This window comes from Nylanderia fulva, unplaced genomic scaffold (genome assembly GCF_048542155.1).
Source record: "Nylanderia fulva isolate GAGA-0341 unplaced genomic scaffold, ASM4854215v1 Scaffold7, whole genome shotgun sequence".
Classification (NCBI taxonomy): domain Eukaryota; kingdom Metazoa; phylum Arthropoda; class Insecta; order Hymenoptera; family Formicidae; genus Nylanderia; species Nylanderia fulva.
Window position 1 is genome coordinate 4673041 of NW_028190807.1, and position 25517 is coordinate 4698557.

At 37.0% G+C, this 25517-nt stretch overlaps 1 protein-coding gene across 7 annotated transcripts in view; it reads left to right on the plus strand.

The window, feature by feature from the left end:
• The window catches only part of Ten-a (Teneurin-a transmembrane protein), a 472969-nt gene that overhangs the window by 190190 nt on the left and 257262 nt on the right, over positions 1 to 25517 (plus strand). For 5 of the 7 annotated variants that reach the window (XM_029314061.2, XM_029314062.2, XM_085488619.1 and 2 more), the window contains 2 exons: positions 1245 to 1271; positions 3168 to 3341. In XM_029314061.2, the coding sequence (XP_029169894.2) occupies positions 1245 to 1271; positions 3168 to 3341 (201 nt within the window). The remainder of the gene's footprint in view (positions 1 to 1244; positions 1272 to 3167; positions 3342 to 25517) is intronic. The other 2 variants (XM_085488618.1, XM_085488620.1) reach the window with 1 other exon arrangement.

A 25517-nucleotide genomic window follows, 5' to 3' on the forward strand; every position in this document is an offset into this window, starting at 1 on the left:
TAAATTTAAATGGTTTTTACTCTTTCACCCATACTCCGACAATTTAGCGTTATATTCACAGCGTATTTCGCAATTTCAGAAGAATCTTCCTCAAATATGTACCTTTACCTCGGGCTTTAATTCGGTACTACATCACGCCGCGTACGCATGTAAAACGGTGTAACGATCACGAAGCCGAAATGATTCCGTAGTGTGTACTATATTGTTATAAGTTGCATAAAGTAACACGCTGTAACGATTCGAAGAGGGCAGTGGCCCTCTCTCTCTCTCTCTCTCTTTCTATCGCGATATCGGCAACCCCGAGATTTTTCCTGTCCATCGTCGATGCGATATCGACTTTGTAATTGAGCGTTACAGGTGTTTCGAGCACTCGAACGGTGCCGGCAAATTGTTCAATATAACTGGAACAAATGTATATTTCGACGGTAAAGTTGTCCGAGGTATGCGATGGACGCGGCTGGTGATGACAGCTACGCATTGCGCATTTCACGGGTCAGTTTAATTAAGCGATTATGACCGCTTATTACGGAAAATATCGACGCCGCTCCCACGTGACTTCGCAGAAATAATTCCTCTATCGCGTTTATAATTTTTGCGATTAATTTGACTTCGATCTGGCCAAGTGATAACGACGAAAATTGTCGGAAAATCTAAATAGCTTCGGTGGTGCAAAGCGTTGTCGAGAGGCGAAAGAGCGTATTGCAATTGTATCATTATCGTGCGATTCACGTACATGATGATTGCATTAACCTTCAATGTCATCCGGTTCAATTGCATTCTGATATGCATTTGTGATATATTTCATCTTTCGCGTGAATTTATTAAATTAATCACGAAATAGCACCTTCCTTTCCCTCTGGTATATTCACTTTGCGCATCAATTAATTAATGGAAAATCCATAATCCTGTCGACGAAGAGTCGCCAGTTAATATGACCTATTGTTATCCCACATCGATAACTAATGTTACTATTAGCAGAATCTCAATGAGATATATGCTCAAATATTATAATTAGAGGATTATGACTCTTCATTTGAAACGCTCCGTAATGCGCTTTCGTGCAAATTTGCCTATAATAATAAGTTAGTACAGTAATGTAAATATATCTATTGTAAATAATAAGTTAAATTTTGGCTCATCATTCCATTTGCATGACGCAATCTTTTGTTGAAATTTTCACATGTGCACATGCTAATCCCGCCGCACTAATGCACTTTTCTCTCTGCACATTTCTTCGCACACAGGTCTGCCCAGGCCTATTTACTTTACAGGTATGTAAGCAGTCAGCAGTAGAAAGTATAGCTTTATCGTTTAAATTGATGTGTATAAGCATTTTAATAATTATAATAATTATAGTTAAGAACACAGCATCATGCAACAAATGTGATGTGAGAAAATTCGAGACACAAACATTCATTATTTGACATGTATAATTTTGCAAATATTATTTCGTTCATATATTATTGCTTTTCTGCTAGTAAAGTGTTGAACAAAGTGGTTTGCCAATGCAAAGAATTGTGATAACTTGTAAGATGTTAAACTCAGTACTGTGTTTACTATGTAGTTCGAGTAATTGTCTTGACATCTACAACATACATCTATAAGTTACAGGTATAACGACTCGCTTAATAGATTTTAATCCGCAGGACCAGGGACCGAAATTCCATTATCCTACATCCGAGTTACCGCAACCAAGTTACGTAGCTTCACGAAAGCGCGATAGACCACTGTATTGCAGTTAAACTTGATTTACAATAATGTGCTCTGTAACATTAACAACCTTTAATGGTTATACATTGCTCCAATTATGTATATATGCTCAACGTGGTATCGGTTTATTGTGTCACCGTCGGCTGTTTCGGCTAATTCCTAATTATAACTGATATAAATAATATAAAATGTGTCAAGTCAAAATATATATATATATATCTCGACAAATATAAGATATAAAATTAAAAATTATTTTAAAATTAAATATTATTTTCAAAATGTATTCGATACATTAATTAAGCATTAATTAAATCAGCGTTTTATTTTTTAATTATGCGGACGCTTTCTATAAGACACAAACTTTTCGTGGGTATACGCTCAAATATTTTTGTTGCCCTCGACATGCCTGGTAGGCGCTCTTTTGTGCTCTTTATGTTTAGGTAACTTTAATTATTCTTTGGTGAAGTTCCTTTTAAGTTTGAACAACTTTATAAGTAACTTAACTACAGAAACGCCTGCAACACTGAGCCCCGAAGGGCCGGCGGTGAGAAAATGCTGTTAGAAATGGAAAATTTTTACTATTGCTATTAAATATCGTCATAATTAGTTTATATTGAAAACAAGAATTCACAAAATTCTCAGAATATACATCCGTTACTCGTACATATGTATGCGTGATTATTGTATTTGACATCTACTAAACCGAGACACACATAGCACATTTCTTATCGTCCTATCGTCGCAGCTTTTAATGTACATTTATGCTTAATGATAGTAGTACATTGCAATACGCCATTAATATCTCAATTATAGTACTCCATTCAGTATTATTCACTATTTCCTTGTACATTCCTTCGCCTGTAATGGATAATTAATTTTGTCGTGCAATTGCAGATAGATTCTTTGCATGCATAAAATGTAGTGAAAAGATGCCTAATTATTGATACCGCTTAATTGCTCGCGGCATTTCTGATGTGGCCAGACTACAATTTCATGAATACCGCACTGTAAGAGAGAATGATATTGCAGCAAAATGGATGGAATTACACCAATACAATCATTCAATCAATAATCCACAAAATAAATACTAAATTGTTTGAGTTTATCAACGTATGAATTTGTTATTTGAGAAACCAAATATACATGTAGAACTCTTAACAAAATTATGAATTTGCATAACAAAAAATTACAAAGTTTCTCAAAAGTTAAAAGTTTTAAAAAAAAAACTTTTTTAATTTATTGAATACTAACAAAAATAGTTTGGTTTCTTAAATGATCGATTCAATGTAATTAAACACAACATATTATACAGTTACATCGCACGCATTTATGCAAAACAAAATATTATTTATCCAATTTCGTTCACTCTTTTTGTTTAAGTTTTTTTAAAGTGCAATTTGCACTATAAGGAACAATTTGCATTTGATGAAGATAAATATAATGTCTTGCGTTTCCAGATACTGGTAGGGATTCCCCTCCGGAACCTGCGCCGCCGGAAGTGCCGCCGCGCGGACCGTCTTTACACGCAACACATACTTTACGCACGCAACAAAATCGAAATGGTTGCCCACCGAACGCATCAGGAAATTTCACTGTGCCAAGTGATCAAATGCCGACCGAGACGTATTCCGGTGAGTAACTCTACTATTGCATTTGTCCAAATTACACAACACTTTCGATTATTCTACAATACATGTTACTTTCTATTGAAGTACATTTAAATCACTTTTATTTCGCACCAGATCTCTTTAAACTCGCGTGAGTGCGTATTTATTCCTTCATAATTTAGTGTAAACGCGAATGGTGCGAGGGTCCCCATGAAAAGAGCAACATAATGAAAATCGAATCGTAATGTGATCCATTCTGCTAACCCGCGGATACCATTATATAACACGGTTCAGTTTTCAGCGGCGAGTGTTTAATTTGGTGCATACTCCGGTACCGATTATGTAGATGTGCAGATGCGAGAGCGCGTCAGTGTGAGGTATCTGTTTAAACTAATGGGGTGTAGACCATAAAAGCGGGGGGAAGGGGTGAAAGGGGGAGTTTGCATTAAAGCACCCATTAATTCATTGTAAATATACTCAGCGTATATTCGTTTCTCTATATTTCTATGTACATACCATTAGTATATTGCTACGGCTAAACATCGTTTGTACTGGTCGTGACGATCCTGAACATTGCTTCGCACATGTGCATGGAGATTACATATGTGCGATTAACGTATGGTCGCATTCGATTCACGTACCGCTGCGCTAAACACTTGTATAATAATAGAAACGCGATATTGACAAGCGCGATTACTCGTGCGCGATGGCAATTAATGAGACATCGCCAACATCGTAGTTTGCAAAGTTTGATTGTATTTTATTTCTTGTAATTTTATCCATGCAAGCAAACGATTAATTGTATACGCATTGTCCAATTTATCGAAATCACGTTTAAAAAATTGTGCATTATATAATATATCGCGTATGAATTTAAATAACAGATTATTCGAATACCGAAAAATATCGTCGACATCGCGAGTTTATAGACGGAACGAAAAATAAATATACATATATATATATACATCGGAAATGCGTAAACTCGTGGTCTTTGATGGAAATCCAACGAAACGCTATTCGACGCACTTTATTTCCACGGGATCACTCGGATTTTACGCGAAGTGTTTCGCCAGTATATCGAATGCGCACATGGCTCACTATGCTTACATGGGAATTTATTGTAATGTATTCTCGATAATCCGTACCGTTTTAACAGAGCGCGCAAAATTTGGCCCAACGCAGCAGATTCTCTCTCGCTCACAAAGAATACGCCGCCGCGCTCTCGATGTAACGCGATTTATTAATAATATATACTGGTTTCCGTTGCCAATTACTAATTGATGTGAACCACGTGCCGTTATAAAGACTTTAATGTGTAGACAAAGCTTGGGATAACGCTGTGCTTTATGTGAATATAATGTAACCTCACGTTATAAAATATGTATGCGCCGCGTGAAGCATAGTGTACCAAACTTGCTGCTATCTCAGGAAATTATTGAAAGTTATATCGTTCACGCGCATACATATACACACAGCGAGAGACTGGATATATAACGCTACAAAGATGGATAGAGTGTATACGCACACAAATAGGGATGATATTGTAATCCCGTTGTTTCAAGTTCGTCGAACTGTGTCGAAGTGCTAAAACTTTAGGAAAGGAACGAGCGATGCTCGAAAAGTTACGTGAAACGCGATATTTTCCAGATAATATCATAATCGTGAAAGAGAGATAGAGAGGATGACTAACAGACCACGTGAACACACATTGCAATATGCTTATACGAATAATATTTTTTTATACGTGGATAATAAAACCTTTGTCGCTAGTGTACACGTGTTGTTCTGTTTCTACTGCACATTTTCTCAAAACATTTACGTATTCTTCGCTACGGTTACAACGTGTATATAATCAGATTTTTTGTATTTTACACATATTAAATTATGCACGCGAAATTTTATTTTTTCATCTCATGGTCGACATCAGCAGACACGCGATACGGTTTTCTCGAAATTTATGAATAGTACATAGTATTTTTCGTTGGTATCAAATATATATGAACAAATCTCCAGTAAAGAGAACGCAAAAATATATATTTTATTTAAATCGGCACAATCCTTTAAAATTTAAAATGTGCAATATGAGAAAATAAGAAATTACATATAATTTCGATTTATATCGAAAACGTTTCGAAAATTATTTCTGCTTCCTCAATGGTCGACTAAATATTTTCTCGCGAGAGAAAATTTACGTCACCTCCGGGAGTGTCTAGGAAGAGACCGATATTATTATCTAGAGTACTTAAGCTTTGCGTATTTTTGCATAACTGGAAATTAGAAATAATTATTGTTACACCTCGGGGAGCGACGTAGTGTCGTAGAATGGCGATGTCGTGCACAGCACAGATAACTCTCTCAATGCCTTTTTTTCGCAGGATATGCCCATCGAAATTCACATGAGTAAGTAACAATGGATTACTCCAGAGAGATTTCAAACAATTTTTCCGTACCAACGAATGCATTTATATCGAATAAAGATAACAGTTTTATTAATTTGTAAAAACGTTCAACAAAATTTTACAGGATCTTTGTAAATACACCATAGCTCACGGTATCAAGAGATAAGACCGCGATATACATATGTATGTATATATAGAGCTAATAATAACGTAAACTATGCTTACAAAGAGCCAAGCGAGTGTAGCGAGAGAAAGTCATGTAATGAACAGATTGGAGACGCACCCAAACTAAGGAAGTTACGTACAGTTATAGTTAATGACACTTCATAACTTTGCTCTAAGTACAAGTGGCCACCACCATAGTTGTATAAAGTTTACGGAGCGCATGCGAATATTCGCTTGGTCTCTCCACGCATCTCTTTCTCTCATTAACGGATATTTGCTAAAATAATGAATATAATCTCAAATCAACTTTGCCTGTCCAGTAGCTTTACGGTAAATAAGACAACAGCGCCAAATATACAGTACATGAAAATAATTTTATTTTTTTTCTGAAATTAATTAAAATATATCAACGACACGACATTTTCAATTTACAATTTATTAAAGCATATTATAAATTATGTCTTGTATATTCAAAAGATTAATTTAAAGATTTTATATTATCAGAAAGTAGAACGAATCGCTATCTAATCGCTAAAGTATTCAAAATGCGAAACTAATAATGAAACTAATTAATGGAAATGTAAAGTATTATACTAGCGACCAAACTTCAAGATGAATTTCACGTCGTTTGATAATCCTCGCGTACTGTATCAAACTAAACGCGAATTACATCGAAACTAAGCGCGAGGTCATTAGCTACTACTATGAAGGGAGACCGTCATACACCATCACTTTATCCCGGCTGATTTCCCAGAAAGCGCCGCACCGCGATATAATGCTTCAAAGGGCCTCTTTAATCGTTTCGAGTTCCAACAGGAATTTCTACTATCGCTCCTTCTGCTCTTCGAACTTTCGCATCCTGCGAAGGATGAACTCGATCTACGAGCCGTTGTTTGCTCGCGCGAGGGTGAAAGGCGGGCAAATGTTTACCTTCTTCTGGGGTTCCTCGCTTCCTAATGTCTCGCCCCGGTATAGACGCGGCGCGCCGTAAAGTGGACGGAAATTTTATTAGTATAATCGTCGCATTAGCACCGAGGTCATTGCACACGCGAGATAAAGAGAGAGAGAGAGAGAGAGAGAGAGAAACATGAAGCACACGAAGGGGAACACGAGAGGTGTGGAAAATAGCGGGTGGGCCTTGAGGTCGGTCGGTTGACCGGAGAGAGGAACGTAGATAGGGGCGCAAAGACTTTGCGCGCGATGCTTTGTGCCTGCCTGCTAGAATCGCTCTGTATTAATTACCGGCTCGCTAATTACTATTTATTAGAGACTGGTGCGCGCACGCCACGTCGAGCCGAGCCGAGTCGCGCCATTATCGCTCCGCTTCGAGCGAGTACTTACATCGTAGCGTCGTTCCGAGGCAACTTCGTTACGCCGTCGATTACATCTTGCACCGGCGCTAACAAGAACATTCAAGCGATCTCGAACTCGATCCTCTCGAGCATCCTTTAACGCGCATCGATCCTCTTTCATATCCAGATTGTCCCTTTACATCTCTCATGTACAAGACGTACAACGCGAAAAAAAAAATTCGCCCTACATTCTATTCGCACGCTATCGAATAACGAATGCACATTGCATTTTCTTATGTTCTCTAATATCTGTAGATGGAAAGATGCGACGTTTCAAATTTCTCTAATAAGTAAATAATAAAATTTATAGCGCGAATATACATATATTTAAAGGCACGGCCGCACCCGCGTGTAGTTACTATGAAAGAAGAAAGTTTACGACGGCGATAACGCGTACCGTGACAAATTGCCTTTAACCTATTGCGCGGCTTAAGGATGCAAGATACATCTCCGGCGATAAGTAAAACGAGCACACCAGCGACGAGAATATAATAGGACGCTTTTCCACAATTTATAGAACGTTCAGGATGTTATAGGAGGAACATACAAAAGCATATAGTCTCATCGACTATTAAATTCTCACTTTGCGCGGACGAAACCTGCTTGCCGTTCTTGAAAATTCAGCAGTATTTGCTTCATAGCTGCCTAAAGCTTAATTACAAATTAAATATTGTAGTTAATATTATTGGCTAGTTAATTTTAAAATATAAGTTGTATTAAAATTCGAAAGCTTCAATTAGTGAAAACCAATAAATAGAATAAAAAAAAGAATTGGATTAAAAAATAAAAAAAATTGGGTTAAATAATAAAAGGAATTGGATTAAAAAATAGTTAAATTCAATGTTTGTCTAAATAAAACGTGATAAAAATGTTTAAAATTCTAATCAATTTTTTTAGTATATTTTTATACTAAAAAAATCTAGTCAATCTGTAATTCTGTTTGAAAAAATTATATTTAATGGACCTTTATTTCGTAAATATTTTATTAGCTCATATATTTTATTCGTAAAGCCTCATTAAAGGAAAATGCGACGTCAATTATCAGCGCTTTTGAACAGACTATAGAGATATTGCTACAATTATGCATATAAAATAGCATTATGTATAATGAGAAATCTTTCTTATATAATACATTTTCAATTTTATTATTTTGTATTAAAATTACGGTACTTTCACGTATAATTTAATCTTACTGATTCTCTTTTTCAAACTTTGTTGAAAATTTTTAGCGAAAATCTGTCCAATGAAATATATAAGCTTTTCCAGTTTGATAAGAACACAAGAGGCAACCGCAGTCAAAATTCTGTCTTTGGTCTGGCTGTGTTACTAAAACAGCCAAGGAGGCTGTTTCGAGAAGTAGTACGAGATTAACTCGATCCCGCCAAATGATACGATCTCTCAAAGCGGACAAACGCGATGTCGTAGTTGCCCGGTACGCCACTTCGACCATGCAGAAGATGGATATGACCGGTGGAATAAACATGGAACCACGCAGAAGCCACTTCATATTTCAGAGCATCCGAGTGAACTTCTGTAACGGTGGACGCGCATTAGACAGACTAATCCCGGCGGTATAGGGCCCGCACTAGTTTCGCGCAATTTCCGTCGTTTCTGCAGCCACCGGCCACTGCTGATTACCTACACCGCACACATCCACCAGTTACGTCATTTTGCTTATTTTGCTTTAAATGGAGATATTTTGGAATGGGTAGCAGATAGAAAGAGAGAAATAAAGAGAGACAACATTTGGGAAGAGAAACTCTCTCGTACTAAGGTTGTACGCACGACCGGATGTGGGACCGGAAAGCCTCGAGTATTATTCTAATAAGAATTATAGCCTATGATAAATATCGGCTGGGCTCGAATGGCTCGAATTCTGCGAGAAGCCACGGAAGAGATAGGACCAGCTCGAGTCATTGATTATCCATTATTGCGAAAACGAGCGCGCCAAAAGTAATGAACGTAACAAAACGGAAGAGAGCCTTTTTGCTATTTCGTGGAAAGTTGTGTAAAATGTGTAACAACATATATCGTGACAACGTACAAAGGAAACTTATAACAAGCTTACCGAATTTGATTTTACTCGATTATCTAAGTCCGTTATCTTATATTTATGTGTCTCCCTTAGCTGTCCAATTTATTAGAACTTTCGAAAATTAATGATACATTCCTTTTATAGAGGGGAACTGTGTACATACTTTAAAGGCGAGTATTTGAGCAAACTTGAGTCGCATTTCAGACATATCCCATGCAAGGCCTAACGATATATTTGTACTTGCGTGAGGCGTTTCTTCCTATAAATTCTCGATCTTACTACCTCCTCTTTCTCTCTCTCTCTCTCTCTCTCTCTCTCTCTCTCTCTCTCTCTCTCTCTCTCTCTCTCTCTCTCTTTCTCTTCCGTCTCTTCTTTCTTCTTCATGCAACAAAGCTTCCCCTAACCTTCGTCCACCTAACCGTCCCTACCGAGTTTCCTCATTGTGGTACCAAGCGACATAACTCAAACTGTCCTTGTGGTACCGATGCCAGGTTTGGATTTAGCGCGAGATCTTATCGTTCGGACAACAATAGCGCCGCTGCTTGAGAGAACTGAAATACTTATCGTCCGCTTAACTCGGCTGGAAATTTATAAGATGTCCGCGGACTAAAACGAGAGTCCATCTTCGCCTGCGATAATGTGTATCAAATGTCACGAAAGTTTTATTATTACAGATATGCAAAAAGAAAAAAAATATGAAAAATTTCACAATTTTGTTCTGCGCTTCCACAAAAAACAATGTAAATTTGCCTAGCTAAAAATATTTGTCGAATATCGTGTAAAAATTATTTAAATAACGATCATCAAATTGTGTATATTTGTTTCCAATTAATAAACAGCGATAAAAATAATGACGCTATACATTATGAATGCAGTGCAGTAACGCGCACTTTTATATGAGAGATACGGAAATAGCACGAGGGGGTGGCATTAATGCCACATTTAATGCGGTGCGCTTACGTGTCGCGATTATCGAATTTACGCCTTGAATCGAATATTAGTTTCCGGAAAAATATTGCAGCGGCGGAACACCCACTTTCGGCTAAAAGCAATTTTCAGCTTAAAGGCTTCCATGGCTTTTATAGCGTCGATATATTTTTCCAATAATATCTGTACGCAGAAAACGACTGCCTATGGCTCGAATGCGGATGGCACGAGAAGGTTCGCCCGCGGAAACGTGTGGAAACGAGATAGAATAGTTTACAATCAAAATCTAGCAAGCGAAGCAGACTCTTAAGCAACCTCCATCTCGCGGTTAAAAGTGAAATCCAATTTCCGCTAACCGAGACTTTTTCTTAATATAATAACCAACTTCCGAGCTTCACGACCATCCCCTGAACGCGGAAACTCTGATATTCCACGGAACGGAGACCGCAAATATTCAAAATACGCGATAATCGAATTTCGATGGATAAATTAACGGGTAAGACGCTCGTTTGCGATTTATTGCTCGAAACAGGAATTCGCACTAGGATTTAAATCGGGCAAAATGAGCATATCGCAAATTTACTGTGAAATATTTTAATGAAGAAAAAAAAACATCCACATGCACATAAAACAATGGAATTTATATCCGCTTTCGATTGTTGCCAAAATACTTTCGACATATTTGTCAGTTGCAAGTAACGTTATGTTTAACTTTTTTGAAAATTATTATTTTTCCTATTTCTGCGGTATCTCTTTTTCGAAATGTACAATTGCAATATTTAATTAAACACGATCGATGTTTCTTATTGGCGTATTTAACAACCGATTGAAAATCGACAAGAATGAAATTGACGATAAAAAAGTGCAATACCGTAGCATTAAAAGAGTAAAAAATTATAACGCAATTAATTCAAGATTATAAAATACTAGAAATTGAGATAGCAATTTAAAGTCGACTATATGTATTCGTTGAACAAGTATCGGTAAAATGCGCGATGGTAAGTGCGAAAGAAAAACATGTCTTGATATTGCAAACTATTACTGCAAACAATCTCTGGCAAGAATATTAAGAGCTGAATAATGGTTTTTCCTCAGTTTGCCTCAAAAATTGCAGAATAGCTATCCCATTCGTTAAAATGCCTTCGTGAATGGCATTATAAAACGACGAAAACCCCGGAGCTATAGAAAACTCACCGGTCTGAAAGAGAACATTAATTTTCATTAACGCCACCATTTAGAAAGTGATCATTTCTCTACGTTTATTATTTCTATTTTTGAAAGCACAAAGATTTGCCTCTTGTTCTACAATTGTATTATGAATGTCCTGATAATAAAGAAAAAAAATTGAATCATCATTGAGATTACATCTCGAAAATGTAAATTCAAGAAAACTCGATTCAACTTATTTTCACCAGATTGTCGTAGACCGGAACAATCGTAATTTTATAGTCGAAATATAATATCGTGATATAAATAATTATAAATAATTTGGACAAAATCAAAAATACTTTATGGCGACTTGTTGATACCAATTTTAATTGAGATAAATAAGTTTGCATAGGGAAATTTTTAGAAAAACATAGAAAACTAGTTACCCTAATTAATACAACGTAATGATCTAAATTATAATTATTACAAATAAGGGAGGCGCGCATGAACAATTCGGAGTGGGAATACGAGCAAAATAACGTTTATCGACTGATGCAGTAAGCAGAAGAAGTCACGTCAGGCCAACTCTTATATACATATAGAAACTACCTTCTCGCTTTCCCTTCATATCGAGATTGCACACCGATTTCACGAAGAAGGTAAATTCGAAGCTTATGATATTGGCATATAGCTGAATGCACATGAGCCGGCAAAACGAATCGTAATACGAACGTGCCGACGCCTTATGTAATAGCGGAGAAAGTAATAGGACTTTCCCGGCCGTTCGCAATATTATATCGGTTCTCTCTCTTCGCTTATACGATACTCGAATAAAAACGCGCAGTTACCCGCGGCACTTTTGTGCCGTCCCGTATGAGTAATATCTGCAAATAGCGATGATAGTAGCAGCAGGTTAAACGGTACCATTTTTTATGATAATCGTTCTGAACAATTTTTTTTATTTGAAATTATTCACTTATCATTGATTCACTCGGAACGATAATTACCTCGAAATACATTTAAGCGGAGGCGCCGCGCCGCGATTTCACTTCGGCGAAGCCACCGAAGAACGTTCAGACAACAGGAATTAAATTTGCGACTCGTGATTATTAAAACGAAAAAATTCACGGTTAACTCTCTCTCTCATGCCGCTCTATAAATATTCAAATTACTAATAACTCGATCATTCCTCGCTGCCTGGACGTTTATACAAACCTTTACGAGACAGCTCCCCCCATCTCTTGATACACTTTTGTTTGCAAATCCGACGAATGCAATTTAGGGGAATCATTTATACGTCGATGAATAAAGTTCGCAATGTTATAACTGGCGGAGCAAGAAGACGTTAAACGACGGATTTTCATCTTCGTAAAATTCTCTCTCTCTCTCTCTCTCTCTCTCTCTCTCATGCGGGACTTTAAATATACCTTCGATAATACATTAATCGAACGAAAAAACGTGCGATTTTAACGAATCACCGAACGTGCGCAAAGTCTGCTCTCCTGAAAATTGATTCCGCTTAACCGCTTAACGACGACACGTCATTTTCCTTCGTAGATCAACGAAGGAACGAAATGTTATTTAACGTTAATTAGAACGAGTAGCTCCAAATATTCCGCGTGTACGTACATGCTATATGTAAAAGGATCCGCTCCTTTTTACGATGAGTAGTAAATTTACGCGCGTATAGCAGCCTCGGGGTCGACTTAATACAATTAGTAACGTTTCAGGAAGATTACAGAGGAGTTAACAGGTCCAGCACGATACGGGGGAGGGCGCGTTTTAAATAACGATTAGAATGAACTATTACGCGCTTATCGCAAGTTACATAATGTTCCGTTAGTAACGATCATAAGTTGCATGCGGGAAACCGGCAGAATCCCAGAGGCAATGGCGTGACCATACCGCGTTATACTACTGGGTGCCACACGTGCGCCCATATGTGCAAATCAACGTGTGTATGTGTGCGCGCCCACATACAAATACATACACATATGACACGGCAAGTTCCGCGGTTGCTCAGCGAGCTTCGTACCGCTTTCTACAGATGGGCTTTATGCGCGAATTTCGTTTGCGCGGAAAACGCGCTTGTGGGGGCGAAAGATTTTGCCTACTCACGAATAATCTTCGCGCGATGCCTGAAAGCGCTATGAAGAGAGCGAATGCGCATTACGATTTAGCGAAATGGGATATAAAGTTTCCTGTTAGCTCCCGTGAAACAAAGGTCTCCTTCTCTCTCTCTCTCTCTCTCTCTCTCTCTCTCTCTCTCTCTCTCTCTCTCTCTCTCTCTCTGTCTGTCTCGCCGCTGAATATTACGTTACACGAAATTACGCTATTACGTTATTACTGTACTCCGTTTTATGTATGTAGGTTAAAATATAAAATCAATAAATAATTATGTAGTAGATACTTGTTACAAGCATTTAGTAAATACTTGTAATCAAGATATAAAAAATACTTGTATATTTTTTTCTGGAACGATCCATACGATTAAAAAGAAAGAAAATTAATGCGTAAATTAAGGGAGGAACAAAACTTTTATTATTAAATACCAATCGATAATTTCAACGGCTGCATATCAAATATCGAAGAATACCAATGCAACGGTGCAGTGTCTCGGAATGCGATTCCACAGCGGAAAATCTCTCCCGTTCGGAAGGCAGGTCAGATAATCTGTATCGAGCGTTCGCGTCTGCGCGACTCTCCCCTTGAGTATTTCTGAATTAATATTAATATTGGCTTATTTCATTTCGCGCCGATCGAAATGTTGCGTTCTTGAAATTCTCAGCAAATTGTCCCCACCCGCACACAGTTCTTTCCGATCCTTTTTTCTTCTCTTTCTCCCTCTTTTTCAATCGTTCTGCGCCCTCTCGCTCGCCAATTTCTTCATATTATTCCTGGGCGACGGTTCTTCCCACCCGTTACTCACATTCTGAAGACCATCCTCTATATACACGGCTCCCCATTGGCCGCATCGCGCGAGATAATTAGCAAAAATATCTGTGGCATCGACGTCACGATCAAATAATTGCGATGCGTATGGCGCTAAACTGCAGAATGTGCGGCTCCCTCACGTTCTTTCTCGCACGCGATGAAAGTATTTATATAGTATATTATATTTATATAGTCGCGAGGGTGAGGACGCGGAGAATCTGAGCCGTCGGGAGTATTCGAAGAACGCGAACTACCGTTATTGCTCGTTATTTCTTTTCGCCCTTTTGCAAGTCTGGTTAGCTATATACCTCGTCTCCCCGGTTGACCTTTCATTAATGTATTATTAGATATCCTCCCCCTTATATATGCCAACTCCTTCGTCTCTCGTCGATTAAAGGGTTCTCCCTTGCAATCACGTTTCTGCAATTTCCCACGGTATGTACGCGTAATTTCCTCCTATATATGAGCACGACATTCGATCGTTATGCAATTTTTGCTCTGCTACTACTTCGACTACTTTGGCAAACACATTGAGGCAAAGATTATGCGAGATTTGCTCGGAAATGTAATATCTACCTTGTAACTTTTTAAATGCAAATCAATAGAACACACACATTCGCGCTTTTTCCTCTGTCGAGAAAGATTTGTTGGCTGAATTTTACTTTTTGCCAAAACGTTCGAAAAATCAACGCTTATTTCTACCACTACGAAAATTCGTTCGGGAAGAGGATGTTTCAAGCTTAAACGGACCATCGTGTAGCGACCATTAAAGTAATCTACTTATTTAATACTTCGCGGACTCGGTGCACCATTAATTTCGCTAATTTCCGTAGCCATTATGTATGTAGCACGTGCAAGCTTATAATGAGCTAAGCTTCGAACAGTATTAACGAGGAGACGCCCTTTTATCGATTACTACCCTCGCTGATGTTCCTCGTCCGCTTCACGATCGCTTAGAATAAGAACGCCCTCCATCAATATCTCAGCCGGTCGACGCAATTCGTCTCCGAGATGCTCATTAGGCTACGGGTAAACTGATGATCCGATCGTCGCAAATAAATCGTATAGCTGAATATTATATATATATATACATTTTTTTTTAATTTTGAATTATTTGATAGATGCAAGAAAGCAAAAAATATAGGGAATACGATGATTGACAAATTTTGATTTGAACTTTAAGCGATTCAGAGAAGCCTCTGTTTAATACATACTAAGATAATGTTGTTTGCCGTTAAATTTTGTCGGACCGAGTTTCGCATCCAGGTGAAATAATTATTTGATATTCGTATTACACGACTGTCTGGCTTCGCCAGCAATGACGGCAAAGTTACATTCGGAAGAAAGCGGTTTCTTTTCGGACTGTAGTTCGTTGAAATTTTCATGCACGGAAAATCGCGCCGAGGCGATTTCAAGTATGCATAGGTTAATCAAAAAGCCGAGCATGGGCGTGGGGGAGAGGACGAAGGGAGGAAGAAGGGAGGAAGGGCCGCGACCTACGTAGGCGTTCGATTCCCGACTAAGACCCGCCAGGGATTCGAGGAAAGGCCGAAACTGCCTGTTTGCCGGAATACGATCGTTACCAAGCAGTCTGCCGCCGGAATTTAGCACCGTCGGTTTGGCGTGTGCCAAGTTAAAATATAATGGCGATGTGTGTGCGCGGCGAGGGCAGAGCTATGCATAGCAGATTATTTCGCCATCTCGGCGAAATAAGGTATCGGCACACTTCTCTCTCCGCAACAGCGACAAGCAGGACCACGAGCGAGCGACAAGCTTCTTCTCTCGAGAGAGCCTCTTTAACGTTACCGTCAACGCGACTCGGGAGTAGTCTACCTCCCTCTTTTAATGAATATTTACGGAAGACACATCGGAGAATTTTCGCGACTTGCTACGCTCGACGCGTTAGATGTTTCCATGCAAATAGACTCCGCCTGACATTATAGAAAGAGAGAGAGAGAGAGAGAGAGAGAGAGAGAGAGAGAGAGAGCTACGCTTTTGTAAGCAAAAGATTAACACGTGCAAAATCTCTCTTTCGTATATATGTACGTATATTATGTAATAAATATATATTATAATTATATTTATATATTTGTTTTTATATATTATTATGTTATAGTATATATTAGTTATACATAAAAAGTATGAATTTGGAAATCCATTATAAGATTACATAAGCGCGTAAAATAATGCTGTACATTTCAATATTTTAGTTTTATGTATGTTTATATATAATGCATATATCGCTCATTTTTTGTTAATAAAAATATTTAATTTTTTAAAAGATGGTCTCTTGAAAAAAAACCAAACTGATTAGTTTAAGCCGTTATTTCAAATGGCTTTGCGAGTAAAATGCAGACGTAAATTTTCATGTACAAGTGACGAGAGACGCGCGCTTTACAGGCTTTAACCATGTGCCCCAATTTTCACGTAGATATGTGTTAGCATCGCTGGCTCAGCTTACAAGCTACATTCAATCCCGGTTCTTTTGCAGCTGATCTCGTATAGCAGATCTAGTTTCTAGAAACTTTGCATATCGTAGAGAGTTATGTTAATATTAACGATTTTGTGATGACCCTTCTCATCCACTGCGAGAATTATGAATCGGTTTGAATTTAACGTACGCTCATATATTGAAGTCGTATTGTAGATACATATGTATAACTTCATGTAGTAGAAATTACAAAATTTATAACATAATAAAAATTACATACTCTTCCATTTGTAAGATAGTTAAGCAAAGCATACTATAATATTTATGTTTCTACACATTATTGAAAGAAAGGATATATATATAAATGTTGAATATACCTAATAAATTCTAACTTATCGTTAATTTCATATGTATTTTAATATTAATATGTATATTAATAATATTCGAATATTATTAATATATTTAATAATACAATACATAATTATGATATATCTCGTGCCATGTATTATTATTCAATTATCAAATAAATATCGAATAAATATTACAAATTTAAATATTACAAATATCATATTTTGCTAGTACAAAAGCTTTGATTATTCTTTTAAAGCTATCACGTGTAATATTTTTTGATCATTTATATATATATCAAATATATCTACCCCAAATATTAAGGAAACGTTAACACAAGATATAGCGCCAAGAAATTGGCATGTTTTTACGCGCAGTAAAATTTCCTCAAAATAGTTGCTCGAGCAATTCGCAATTGTCGGAGCGTGTGCGCGCATTTAAATTTACAAATTAATCGAAAACATGGCGCGCGCGGGACAAATAACTCCGCGCACACGAAACGTCTGGTGTATCGAGTTACCAAATGTTTGCGCGACGCTTTGTCACGAGAAAGACGTCGTACCTACATACTATTGCGTAACTCCGCCTAGGCGGGTAAACGGAGGCGGAGGCTGCATCTCTCGTATAGACCGCGATTACCAATTTAAGGACCTCTTCTTCCCTCATACGTATGGATTTATTCTCTCGAAAGATATTGGCATGCAAATTCGCCTCACTCGCGCGCGCACCAGATACACGTGTGTTACAGGCGCGTATCCATTGCGCTGCCGCGGGAATACGACGACGACGTAACGGGCGCAGCGAGTTACGACCGTGTAAGATTTTATCCCCTTGACGCTCGACGTCGCGTTTATCTTACCCTGGAAACGCGCGATCAATTACGAACATTACGATCGAAGCTTTTGTCGTACTGTATACATTGTTTTCGAAATACCGTATTACAATATATTATCATAGAAACTTTGTCTCGTAAATAAATTTTTACGAGAGTATTTTCAAGGTGTGTATAATATATTTTCTTGAATGTTCTAAATTGTAATTTTAAAACAAAACGGTAAAAGCGAAATTGATTTTTTTTTTTGAAAAATTTTCTTCTTTTATTTCTAATATATTTGCAGATTTTAGGACTGCGGGGTCGACGACACGTTCGTCCGTTCGTAATAAAATAAAAGGGGGAAGACTGGGACGTGTCGGCCAGAAGGGTGACGTATCCCCTAGGCAGCACCGGGAGAGAAATATTCCCTGCTTTCACGCTCTAACGATATAATAAATCCAGTGATGTTCACATTGCATCCGCGAAGTGCTCCTTTAATTTGCGAACCGCGTTTAAACTTTGTAGCAAAAGTAATAGCTTCGCTTTGTGATTATCATTCGTATACCTTATTGAAAATATAATCCGCGCGTGCTTTCGTTAATTCATCTATAGATTTCGAGAGTAACGGGTATGTCTAAAAATGAAATTACGCGAACGCGCACTCGCACAGAGACAGAGGAAGAGAATTCCATTTCTCTCAATTTCCGAAATATGTATCCGGTTATTGTTGTCCTACCGTAACGTTTCGAAACTCGGCACGTTCTCCCGGTGGTTATGGTGTATCTTGCGTTGTGTATTGTTCATACAAGGAGTCCGCGCAGAGAAACTGCATTGCCAACTATAACATAAATATTGTTTCACGTAACGACGGCGGAGCGAACGGCTTCGCGCAGCGAATCGTTATCACGTATATATTCTGTCAGAGCCGTCGCGCTGTCATCATCGCCGTCGCGTCCGTGTCGCATCGCCTATACCTTGCGTCGAGATACTCGGGCCAGGAAGTCGCGTCAAGTTCGCTAATGGGATTTACATCTTCAGGCAGCCGGCGCGATCCATGACGCATCTGCGAGACATGGAACGACGACATCTGCCCCAACCGTTTGACAAACTGGATAATAATAATTATCGCGCTAACCCACCCCCTCTGGCTCTCTTACTCCTTCTTCCGACACCCGTTATTTCAAGAAACGGGCAATTCGTAGTTTATCACGCGCGCGAAATTAGCAAAGTCGAACAACTTTCGTACGGATCCGAAACTGCTCCTTCAGGCGTACGTTGTCGCGATTGAGTGCTAGGAAAGGTGCTAATTAATTTGCACCTGATGAAAATACAAGATAACGCGCAGAAGTGATACTATAATTTCGCGATTCGATATTTGCGGCATTAAACAAGTGTTTAATTTCTAGCGAAAGGACGAGTATAATTCTATTAAATAATTAAAGCGACAAATTATTCTAATGGTGCGACAGAAATTATATTGCTAAACGTGTTAATATATAAATTTTTCTAATAATATTTTCATAGATTTATTTCAGTAAAATGCTGTTAGTTACAAGAAAAAGTTTAGGCAATCCAAATGAAAAAATCGACCAATAATTCTGCCCAAGATTATATTTAATCTTTGTTGATTCTTTAGTAGGGAAAAGTCATTTAATTCCGTAATACCACTAATTCCGTGATACTTTCTCAGCATTTTATTGCCTAACTATGAACGTTAACTGAACTCCAATGAACCGTTAAGTAATCGATGGAACATAGCCAAAAGTATAGATATTAGAGAAATAATTGTAAGCGATAAAATTTAATTTTGCAATCTAAAAAAATGAGAAAGTTTTAATTCTAGTAATCTTTTATAATAAACTAAAACGGCCCTAATTATTTCTATGTATATACAAATACAAAATCAAATACGAATAGGGATAATTAAGAACCCGGCGCAGATATATTATATGCAATAAAATTGTTGTTAAATGTTTCTCTATTAGTTTAAACGTTTCGATTCTCCGACATATCGATTAGTGACTAATCTAATATATGCTGAGGATGGAAGATCCAAAATGTCGAAAATAATGAAAAAGGATTTGAAAAAGAATTTTGTTGCGCCTAATATCTATCTCTTATTAACTCTGTTCGTATTATGATTAATAATTGATGAATATACATGAATGGAGGAATAAGTATGACATCAACGTTTATGCGCGAACATTCTCGCGCTATCGCATAAAAATATAGTTCCAACTACTCGTGTCCGGATATTTAACAATCGCTTGCAGAAGCTCCGACTAGACGATCCTCTTTTTGCCGGTGTAATCGCCAAAGCTCTGTAAAACTCAAGAGACGGCGGTCTCGCCTTTTGCTTCTCTCGTGCACGAAGGATTAACTCTGTCCGTTCGTTCCGCATGAACTCTCTCTCTCTCTCTCTCTCTCCTCCCCGTGCAGCCTAGTAGGATGTACGGCCGGCGAAGGAAAAAAAAGACATAGCGAAGGAAGAAGGTAGATTAGGGAGAGAATCAGGAAAATAAGAACGTACGAAAGGAAGAGCTATATATGTAGAAGGGATAGTCCGGACGAGAGATCTTAAAAGGAAAGAAAGAGAGAGAGAAAGAGTGGTTATACTAGGAAAATGAACGAATTCACGTTTTCCGTCGTATGTGCGTCGCCGCGGTAAAGTATTCAGCCAACCTTTCCTCCCTTTACCCCTGGAGAGCTGTCCGTGGCAACCCCCTTTTTCCTTTTCCACTTACAGAGCATATAATTCCCCCTACGCCCGTGCATCATACACTCACTTATTTTTGCGCTACAATGAACCAGGCGGACGTGGCGGTGGGTTAAGGTCGGGGGCGGTTAGCGACGGTATCACGAAGAGAAAGGGAGAAGCAAAGTATGAGAGATGAATAGTGCGAGAGAAAGAAAGGGAAAGGGAGAACGAGAGAGGAAAGCGCGACCCTACGCCCGGATAAATTATTACTTTCGTCCTTCGTGAAGCAATATCTGTGCTAATAGGAAATCACGAAGGGCTTCTAGACCTTCCCGCCTCGCGCGCCCTATCGTTCTCTCTTCGCAGGTTCCCTTCGCAACGAAGCCAGTCAGACAGGCAACCCAATGAGCTAGCTGGCGATGGCGACGATGACGACGAAGTGCGAAGAACGACAGTCGCTATTCTTTTCATTGCGGCAGTAAAAGCGAGGTGAGAGATTACGATCGTCGTGCTAAGTGCGACGGCTTCTATTCATGATGGCTTCGTGGTGCGTCAGCTCGCGACAGGTGGGGAAAGTCAATGCGGCAATAAACAGACGCGGATCACATTAAGAAAGATGAGGGAAAATCGTCATTTACCGATGTAGGAATTTTATTCAGTTCGTATATTCTTTTGACAATTGCTCCCCACTCATATAATAATTATAAAATTTATAAAATTAGAAGAATTTTTTCTTTCGGAGCAACTTTATATTTCAATATTTCTAAATGTTATTTTAGAAAAAATGTTTTACATTTAGAGCAAATATATTTTGTAACTCGGTAACGAATAAATAACAAGTAATATGATCATGTGTTTGGATGAATAAATTTTGAATAATACTTAATAACATCTCGTATTACTCAATTAGACTGGAAATATGCGTAAAAAAAGTATGCTTTAATCATAACAAAACATTTTTTTATTTTTATTCATTTTTCTCTTGTAATATTTGTGTTTGTTCTCTTTTATATGTATATATTAAATATATATTATATATTTAATTATATTTGAAAATATTATATGTCTGGTAAAAAAAACCCCAAAAACAATAATTTTATATCGAAAAATTTGCGCGCATTTTATTAACAGTATAATATATTCACGATTTAGCATATATACACATGTATTTTCATAGGTATATCCTCCTATATTTATTATTTCTCTTATAAAATTGGAATTACATTTCGTTTTTAAACAATGTAATTTTATTGGATGTGTTAATATTTTCATGCAAATAATGACGTTTAACATCTGTGAAATTTCATTATGCAGCGTCTTTTCCGAATGACATTGCGTAATAAACGGGATGATATTTGGAAATAAAATCTTATTATTGCCAATAAAATATCGCAAAGGGAAGTAGAATTACTTCTCATTTAAAATTTAATAAATAGACTATAGATTTCATTATCCATGACGCGACTTATGAGTCGGGACGTTACGTGGGGGAGAGACCTCCTCGACAAATTAAAACCGCTATGGTTAAATTAACGGTACCCTCGGTACGATAAGCATCTAATAAAATAACGTGTCATACCGTGTAATAAAGGGCTACATCAGATTTAACGTTTTTATTATAGACAGATCTCATAAATTTTCCTTTTTTTATTCAGTTTTCTTCAACGGAATATATAGGTATTGTATATATAAATAAAAGTTATAAGTCACATATTCTCAAGTGTTGAAATTATTTTGTAAAAGCAAATATATACATAACAGAATATATTTTTCATGTTATAGAGGAAATTTTCACAATATGAACGAATTTTTAATATTTTGTTGCAATAATATTCAATCTTAATTAACTATGCCATTAAGTATTATTTAAAATTCATTCATCCGGATATAATCATACAATTTATTACCTATTTGTTACCAGGTTAAAAACATTCGCATTTTAATACCATCATTCATAAAAATATGCTCATGGAGTCCGCTTAATATGATTTAAAAATTGTTAACGTAATGTGCTCCGCAGATTGGAAAAATAACTCGACTTGATTACTCCAATTTATCGATTCTATAAATAATTATCTCCCTTTGTGTCTGCGTTTAAAATAATAATAATAAGAAACGAATATATATTAATGAAACTGCAACATTATTTCGATCATGATTTTAAAATGTTATTTTCCAAGAGTAATATAAAAAGCTAAATTCTTTGACAAAGAATTAATAGTAAAATACAAAAGGATCGCTATCGACAAACTGCGAGACGTCGAAATAATTTCCAAACTGAAATCACTGAATGTGCGTCAGCTGGCTACTCGGCGAGTGACGAATCACTGCCTGCCCGCGCCGTCACGAAGCAGTTTTTCCATTCGTGTGCCCGCAGGAAACGGCAGAAAGGGTAGAGATAACTAGTTGCGCTTGTATACTTTACGAACAAAAAAAAAACGATAAAGCTGAAGCGGAGAGAGAATGACAGAGAGAGGGAGCGAGAGAAAAAGAGCCGAAACGAGATCCTCGTCTCTTTTCACTGTAACCCTTTCCCGCTATAAATCTAAAGTGTATTAAAAATAATTGCCTGGGGTTTACTAGATCTCTGTCTCGCTTGATATCGTAAAAGTATTTACCGAAGAAAAAAGAACGAAACTCGTGTTTTTTTTTCTCGCAGATTATTGTTTGATGTAAAATTAAAACACAAGTGAAATATTTATAATATTTGTCATTGATGTTCCTCTGTTTATTCTGACTTATAAATCGTACGTAACTTTTATTAAAATATATAATTGACCAACATCTAACATTAAATTAATATTATTCTGCCAGTGCTGCGAATTTGACCAAAGAGTCATCGCAATATGCAACGATAATACCGCTCTCACAAACAAAATTCCATGAAATTGTCCGAATTCTTATCATCATAGAAATCTCACGAAAGTGTCGTCACGTTAGGTCAATTCGTGCCACAAACTCCCGGTATTGGATGTCCGGGATAGAATATAGACGTGATAGGGGATTTTGTGCGAACGTAACGCCTAAAGTTAGGAAGCAGATACGATCATGAGTAAACAGACGCACTTGACTATAAATGGCGTAAATACAACTACTGCGCGTCAGAGTTTATAGTATGACTGACCCAAGACTAGAAAATAACACATTACTGTTGTAATGCCGTTATCGTTTTAATTACTTTTGTTCATTAACTATAAAAATAAGATGGTGTTGCAAACTTTGTTTGTAATAAAAAAAAAGTTGTGACATTACATAAAAATTATCATAAGCCCTCTTTAATTTTTTTATCTCGTTTCTTTCTATTTATAATCAGTTAGTCTAAATAAATAAGATTTAAAATTGTCAAAATTTCTGCAAAATTTTTTATTGATGTCACTATCGCTCATTAATATCGATAAAAAACACGTAACAAAACTTTTACGTTGTATCTACACTAAATTTTCATTACATAATTATTATATTATCGTATACTTTAAACTATATTATCTAAAAATGTATCTTTACTGTAGTGCATCATCCGGCAATTTAACTCGAGGATTTAATTAAATTCGGAACTAGTTTGCACGATGATAATTCGTTAGACATATTATTTGCAATTAAAATCAATTATACAACAATCAATACATGCATTTATTCAAATATCGTAAAAAATGCTTATTAACAATGACGCGAGATAATTGATTCAATTTCATGTAACAAATATAATAGGTTGTACAATAGTACAAGTGGGGTCAGATTGCAACCTTTGTGCATACTGAACGACAAGAGAAAAAAGAAGCGCACATACAAGAGAAGCCGAGCAAAGCAAGTTGCTATCGTGCATATGCATTCGCAAGAACTCTTTCACGATTATACAGTGAATTGAAGCGACCTCGATCGGTTACGTAATAAAATACGGTAAAACCTTAAGGATGCATTCATCCAAGTACTTTATTCAAAGACACCGATTTAAAAAGTTTCGACAATGATTGAGAACGAAATTCATGCTATAGTCGCAATTTTTTTTTTGAAAAAGATTCAATGCATTGATCTTTAAACGTGTCAAAAATTTTTATAAAATTTTTTATTTCGCGCAATCGCGAAATAAAGTCGTCGTGAACAACATTACAGATTATGCCATAAACTTCGAAAGTTGCGTTACCTCGGATGTAAATAATATATCAGTACGTTGTATTTAGCATATATAGACCCCGTTGATGCTTCCAATCCGAAAGTTTTCGAGAACATAATTTTGAGACGCCAAAAAGCAAGCTGCGCGCAAACGGGTTATCTTTCGAATTACATTCAACGTTAAACATATCATGCGCCCCGCCAAATGAAGGAGAATATATGGATTGAAGAGAAGGACGAAACCCAAGGTATAGAGGAGGGTAGATCGAGAATTGGAGGGAGAGAAAGCAAATTTCGAGATTGGAGGAGCGGTTGCTCACGCCGTAACAGAAGAGTAGCTTCTATGATTAATATGAGAACGTCGTCAGGATCAGGACAATTTGCGTAACATCGGACGAAATTGATCTGGCAGCTCTCGGATACTACTCGAAACATTACTCCTCTTCCGAAAACGTTAACTGATATTACATTTTCGTCAAGTCTCTTCAATGTTTCGATAATAAATCATTGCAATTCTTATTATAACAGTGTCATAAAATAATAATATAATTATAATACAAAAATAATGAGACTTTAAATGTTTGTACTATGTATTAGAATATTTCATTTCTCCCTTATATAAGATGGATTGCCATAAATTTTGAAGACAAATAACAAAATTGTTTATATGTAAATTATCGATTTGAATATAATTGTATACTAAATGTATGTTATAGAAAATAGAGTTATATATGATGTAATATTTACCATAATAAGATAATGAATATGGTTGATTCATTACATGCATATTTATGCATAATGCGCACTGATAGCAGATATGTGTGCGCTTATGTGTTAT